The sequence below is a fragment of the Polypterus senegalus genome, chromosome 4 (assembly GCF_016835505.1).
Source record: "Polypterus senegalus isolate Bchr_013 chromosome 4, ASM1683550v1, whole genome shotgun sequence".
Classification (NCBI taxonomy): domain Eukaryota; kingdom Metazoa; phylum Chordata; class Cladistia; order Polypteriformes; family Polypteridae; genus Polypterus; species Polypterus senegalus.
This window is the reverse complement of record NC_053157.1, coordinates 235,568,408-235,575,719: the sequence shown is the minus strand read 5'-3', so window position 1 is coordinate 235,575,719 and position 7,312 is coordinate 235,568,408. Positions and strand designations below refer to the sequence as shown.

At 42.9% G+C, this 7,312-nt stretch overlaps 1 protein-coding gene across 1 annotated transcript; it reads right to left on the bottom strand.

The window, feature by feature from the left end:
- Positions 1-1,390: 1,390 nt before the first annotated feature.
- Positions 1,391-2,968, bottom strand: LOC120528687 (gastrula zinc finger protein XlCGF26.1-like; the record flags this gene model as incomplete). The annotated part of the gene is made up of 1 exon (XM_039752847.1): positions 1,391-2,968. A coding segment is annotated over one exon (1,326 nt), but the record flags the coding sequence as incomplete, so codon positions are not given.
- Between the last annotated feature and the right edge of the window lie 4,344 nt (positions 2,969-7,312).

Sequence of the window (7,312 nt, the reverse complement as noted above, 5' to 3'; positions counted from 1 at the left end):
GAAAATATACCAATAATTATTTGTTAAGGATCTCTTTGTATACCACATTGTGAGTTGTAATATGACCAAGCTGTGCGCTGAGCTTACTGTTGAGCATGCAACGTACAGTCGGCCATGTGAACAGTAATCTTGTCTCAAATCTCACAGCTTGGATTCCTGCTGTCATAATCGGTTTGAGTTTCATGGTTTGTTTCAATTACGACAGTATTTGCAGGACTTGTTGTGTTGAAGTGACATTTGGCATCTGTCAAGTGTTGTAAGCACACAACCAGTTTCATGGATAACTTCACATCCAGCTTTTAAGAGTTTAAACATTCATAAACATCAAAGTGTCCACTACTGTACTACTATGTCACCTGTGAATCTAAGATGTTTAAGAGGAATTGGCGGTTGTCGAAAGGTGTAAAATATTTGGCCATTTTGGTACACTTGAAAGCGACAACCGAACAATTTAGCGGCAGCCATCAACTCAAATGCAGATCCATAGGTGAAGGGCTTAAGCATTTCACTCTTCTAGTGCTCCTGTGTAGTCTAATTATCTCCTGTACCATCATCAGTCCACACCTTGAACCTGTCCCAGTCATTCAATACATAAGACACAATGTTCCTCTGGATATCAAGAGTGAGCCTGATATGGCCGTGCAATATTTAACAAAGAGAATGGAAAAGGTAGGTGCCATCTCCGGGCATGGAAACCACTCGGTAAGTGACAGTTCTTTGATCGATGGTGATCATCTCGATAGACATGTTAATAGGGTTACGGTTGGAATGATAAATGAAATGGGTACCTGAACAATGTAAAGAAAGTCTAAAATACCTACACAATAACTATAATCGTAATAAATGAACAATAAAACAGCGGAGAAGCCGTGGATTAAATAAAAAGGCTGTAGTTATCAGCAGGGAGACGTGAATCCCGTGGCGAAGCAAGGAAGGGAATGAAGAGACTGGAGCGATGGACGGTCTTATATAGGCAGGCAGCCAACAACGTGGGAGGCGTTGGGATGGGGACCCAGCGCCGCCTCCTGCGGTGACGAGATGCATGCTATGGACATATATATGTACGTAAGTAGGATTCAGTTAGCGTTGGGAACCCGCGTACCAAATTTCTTGAAGATGGGCCCATAAGTAACAAAGACTGTTGAAAAGTTTAATATGGCGGCTGACAGTGGCATCATACCACTGAAATAAGTAAGTACATTGGTTTCGGTTAGCGCAGGGAAGCCACCTACCAAATTTCGTGAAGATGGGGCCATGAATAAGAAAGTTCAACATGGCGGGCGTTGTTGACCGTTACTGGCGTAGAAATTCGAAATGAAACCTGCTTAACTTTTGTAAGTAAGCTGTAAGGAATGAGCCTGTCAAATGTCAGCCTTCTACCTACACGGGAAGTTGGAGAATTAGTGATGAGTGAGTGAGTCAGTGAGGGCTTTGCCTTTTATTAGTATAGATTGACATTGACAATACTTGTTCTTGTACTAAAATAGCAGCAGGGAATGGATCAAGTGACTTTACTTAAAATGTTTTCTAGGAGTGCTAAAAGGCAAAGGCTAACAGCTAACAAGCACATAAGTCATTTAATGTAAATCAATAAATAATCATATTTAATCAGTAAAAATGAATGTTAACAGCAATACAGCTTCTATTGAGCATGAATTTGCATGTGCCTCAGAAGACCACTATTCCTTGTGAATCGTTTTCCACATTCAGAACAGCCATATGCCTTCTCTCCAGTATGAATCTGGATGTGCTCACGGAGACTGCTGCTCTCTGTAAACCTTTTGCCACATTCAGAACAGCAATATGGCTTAATTCCAGTATGAACCCTCACGTGGCTCTGAAGATTGCTACTGTCCGTGAATCTTTTGCCACATTCAGCACAACCATAAGGCTTTTCTCCAGTGTGGATTCTTTTATGTCTTTGGAGCTTGTAACTGTCATAGAATTGTTTCCCACAATCAGGGCAGCAATGATGTTTTTCTCCTGTGTGAATTCGTTTGTGCTTCTGAAGGTTGCTACTGTCATTGAATCTTTTCCCACATTCAGAACAACCATATGGCTTCTCTCCCGTGTGAATTCTTGTGTGGCTCTGAAGACGGCTACTTTGATTGAATCTTTTTCCACAATCGGCACAGCCATATGGCTTCTCTGCAGTGTGGATTCTCGTATGAATTTGGAGCTTGTAGATATCAGAAAATAGTTTCCCACATTCAGAACAGCAATATGGCTTTTCTCCATTATGCATTCTTGTGTGGGTGTGAAGACGGCTACGGTCAGCAAATCGTTTGCCACATTCAGCACAGCCATAAGGCTTTTCTCCAGTGTGGATTCTTTTATGTTTTTGGAGTCTGTAGCTGTCGTAAAATTGTTTGCCACATTCAGCACAGCAGTGAGGCTTTTCACCCGTGTGAATTCGTTTTTTGTGTTTCTGCAGATGGGTACTCTCTGTAAAACTTTTCCCACATTCTGAACAGCAATAAGGCTTCTCTCCTGTGTGAATTCTTGTGTGGTTCTTTAGACTGCTACTTTTAATGAATCTTTTACCACAATCGGCACAGCCATATGGCTTCTCTCCAGTGTGAATTCTTGTATGTCTTTGGAGATTGTAAATGTCCGAAAATCGTTTGCCACATTCAGAACAGCAAAACAGCTTTGGTGTTGTACAATTTGACTTAAGATCTTTATATTCAGATTTGCTTTTATAAGCTTGTCCACACTCTTGGCCAACACACAAAGCTTCTTGATCTGTATTATGCCTTTGTTGTTTGTCGGTGCTGATGGCTTCTCTTGCAGGAAGAGAACTGGAATGCAAAGAGGATGCTGTCAAATTTGCTGATCCTTTTGTTGGTTTCTTTATCTTCTCCTCCTTTTCCCGTTTGTGTTGCAGTCTGCACTGAGGAGAATTCTCAGTGAATGAAGATGGGGAGAATCCAACATTCTGTAGACAATCTGTAATGATACAATGAGTTTAGTTAACCGTCGAGTTTAGCTGACACTATTACACATCTGGGTCTATAGAGACCCGCCAAACACAGGTATTTTTCAATGTATGTATCTATCTCTGTCCAATCTTTTATTGAAACTTCTCCACTGAACATTTTACTTCTTTTTAAAATGAGTTGTTATACTTTTACTATTTATATATTGTGGAAAAGGGTTGCATGGTGGTGCAGTTTCCTCTGGGTACTCCGGTTTCCTCCCACAGTCCAAAGACATGCAGGTTAGGTGCATTGGTGATTCTAAATTGTCCCTAGTGTGTGCTTGGTATATGTGTGTGTTGCCCTGCGGTGGGCTGGCGCCCTACCCGGCGTTTGTTTCCTGCCATGTGCCCAGTGTTAGCTGGGATTGTCTCCAGCAGACCCCAGTGATCCTGTCGTTAGGATATAGTGGGTTGGATAATGGATGGATGGAAATTGTGGAAAAGGCGATATATCAGTGTAGACCCGACACAGACTGACACCGGAAGTATGCGTAAAAATAAACTTATTTTTCTTCACCTGGGGGCCACGTCTTCCCTGTGTCCCTCTGGCACAACACGGTCCCACACTAAGCACAAACACAAATAAACTCCTTTTCTTTCTTCTCCACCACTCGTCCCTACAAGCATTGTCTCCCTCCTCCTGACTATGGCTCCCGAAGTGGTGGCTGTTGGCTCCTTTTATAGTCCACCCAGAAGTGCTCCAGGTGCTTGATAACCCGTTTCCGGTTGCACTCCTGGGTGAGGCTGAAGAAGCGCCCAGACGGGCTCAGGACCCCCTGCAGCGTCCCCTGGCGGCCACCCTGGATCCCTGCAGGACTGTGGAGAACTCCATCTCCCAGGGTGTCCTATGGGTATCTGAGGTACCACCGTCACCCGGGGGGCTGCCACCAAGCATTCTGGGAGAAGTACTGTGTTTTTCCCATGGCTGTTCCCCCGGACCAAGTACAGAAGGGGCATCCTGACCGGGGCCTGCTACAATATAGTTACACACTTGGCACAATAGTCACAGATCATGGTTACATTTTTATGATTGAAGCAACATGGCACCTGGCACACACTGCAGTAGTCAACTGTTGTGTTTCTTGTCTACTTTTGTCTGTGTACGAATTTGTTACAGGTAATATACTTGCCATACTTCATTTTCATTCTCCTTCTCCTCCTCCAATGAGCCTCTACAATTCCCTGCCTAGAAAATTCATGACCTAAAACATCAGATGCATTGCCATACTCTGTTGTTCATCATTTATCTCCCTGCTGTGTGCCTCTGCGTCTCATCATCTGCTGTCCGTAACAGGGACATACAGTTGTGTTTGAAAGTTTGTGAACCCTTTAGAATTGTCTAGATTTCTGCATAAATATGACCTAAAACATCATCAGATTTTCACTCAAGTCCTAAAAGTAGATAAAGAGAAACCAGTTAAACAAATGAGACAAAAATATTATACTTGGTCATTTATTTATTGAGGAAAATGATCGAATATTACATGTTTGTGAGTGGCAAAAGTATGTGAACCTTTGCTTTCAGTATCTGGTGTGTCCCCCCTTTGCACCAATAACTGTGTCTATCCGTCTTGTTCTTCTTCTTTAACATGAACCTGCAGTGGATATGCCATCTTCAGCGATGGACGCAGCCCAAGAGATTGGTCTTATTCTATTAAATTCACCTTTACTGTGATTATACTCAGTAAGCAGCTGACCAATGGGAATTTCCATCTGGGAGGACAGTCTGGGTTTTCTTTCTTTGCTTGATTTATTTGATACAATTCTGATGCCTTAGAAACCCAATTTAAATGAAACAATAAGACTACCTGAGAATTTCCCCTTGGGATTAATAAAGTATCTGTCTATCTACCTATAACTTCTATTAGTAAATCACAGTAGTTACCACAACTGTTCATGGCTCAAGCCCTATTTGTTGTGGAGTAACCATAGAGAGCTGGGGTTTGGTGGGCACTGACCAACACCAACTGAATTCTGGTAGATCAGTTTAGTTTCCTCTGCTGTCTCAGGGGTCACCATTCTATGGTCAAATCCTGCACCCAGATATTGGCCATACGGACTTCAGTTTCTCTTTGCTTGACTTACTTGATATGATTTTGATGCCTTAGAAACCAAAGTTAAATGAAACCCCAAGTGTCAGAGAGATAAATGATTAAGAGACACGGCTCACATTTCAAGGTGCACCTCCCAGCATGCACGAGAATGCATATCATGGGATGTTGAAACGCGAAAGAGATGCACGTGTACTTCAGTAGTCATTTCTGCGTAGAAAAAAAACATTTGTTTGTGATAACCAAGAGTCAGTAGTGTCCTGAGTTAATAATAAGTGTGCGTTAATGACCAGAGGTGGGTTCATTTGCATCTTACTTGTATTGTATGTTTCTATACGTTAAGATGCAAGTTGTTTAGGTGTACGGTTTAGCATTTATATGTTGGGAATGTGCCTTAGTGTTCTTGACATGCAGCAGTATCCTCTTTAATGAAACCCCTGTGTGCGTCTTCTGGTGAAGTGCGCATGCGTGGGGCCACACGGCACGTGTTCAGTCTTTTCCTGTGCAGAGAGAGAGAGACAGACACACACACGCAGGCGCGCACCAGACAGACAGACAGACAGACAGACAGACGCACGCACGAGACAGACACACGCACGCACACGCATGAGACACACGCGAGGCGCTGCAGACGAGACAGACACACACACACCAGACACACACACACCCACCAGACAGACAGACAGACAGACAGACAGGCCTGAGACAGACAGACAGACAGACAGGCCCGCAAGAGAGAGAGACAGACAGACACACACACACAAAAGACAGACAGACAGACGCACGCACGAGACAGACACACGCGAGAGACACCGCACACACGCGAGAGACGAACACAGCACACAGACAGACACACACACACAAAAGACAGACAGACACTCGCGCACACAAGCGTGCACGCGAGACAGACAGACAGCGCACGCGCGAGATACACACGCGAGACAGACACACATGCACGCACACGAGACAGACAGGCCTGAGAGAGAGACAGACAGACACACACACAGGCCGGCGAGACAGACAGACACACACACACACACACACAAGACAGACAGACAGACACTCGTGCACATGAGACAGACAGACAGACACACTCACACACAGGCCCGCGAGAGAGAGAGACACACACACACACACAGGCGCACGTGTGCATTGTTGCAATGTTACTTTTCTTGATTGTTTATTAAATTACGAATTTTTCAAATGTTTCTTTTTTTTCCCTGTGCTTAAAGCTCATTAAAAAAAAAAAGTTTTTAGCGAGCGGGTTGTAATGTTAGTTTTCTTTGTTGTTCAAGGTTTTCTTAGTGTTATTCAATGTTTTTACATTTAGTTTACTATTCCGCTGTGCATTCAATGGTATAATTAACTATATTTGTGCTTAAAAACTTTAAAAAATATATTTACATACAGTTCATACGGTCTGGAACGGGTTAATTGTATTTACATACAGTCCTATGGGGAAATTACTTCGGTTCACGACCAAATCAGATTAGAACCAGAGTTTTGGAATGGATTATGGTCGTGAGCCGAGGTTCCACTGTATTACTGTCAGATAAAATTACAGGCATTTTACCGAAATACAGTGACGCATATTACAGCCACATACAAGGTCCCTTACCATTTAATATAGACTGTTCATACTAATGTTGATGCACTACTGTTCTAGCGCCCGTTATTGTAACGGGCTTAATGTCTACTTCTTTAATAATACTGCCTTGTGCCCTGTATTGGCTGGGATTGGCTCCTGCAGACCCCCAGGACCCTGTGTTAGGATTTAGTGGGTTAGATAATGACGGACATGACTGACTGAATAGTTTATGGTACTACATCAATGTACTTTACTATAGGTTTGTTAAGACTATTTACTGATACTTTATTGATTTGGATTCCATACTGCCGATAAGCTAGTGCCTAATTTGAGTAATCCTGCCATTTAGTGGAATTTGTGTAATTTACCAATAAGTTTTATGTATTCTTTTTTATTGTAGACCACACATACACTTATATACCTATTCAAATACAGGTGTACATCTTCAAATAAATAAGTCACTTTCATTCTGAGCTGCTGTGTAGAATTCTCTGCATCATTTACCAGTGTCCTGACCGACACCCGGGAGTGAGCACTATAAGTCCTGAACACACTACAGACACAGTGGTCCTTTGGTACAATAAGACTACCTACAGGGTGGTCCAGATCTAATTATGCAGATCCAGATCGTCTGGATGATTTATGCGGGGACGATTCCAGTTCTGCGTGAAGACGATTCCTTCATGACGTCCG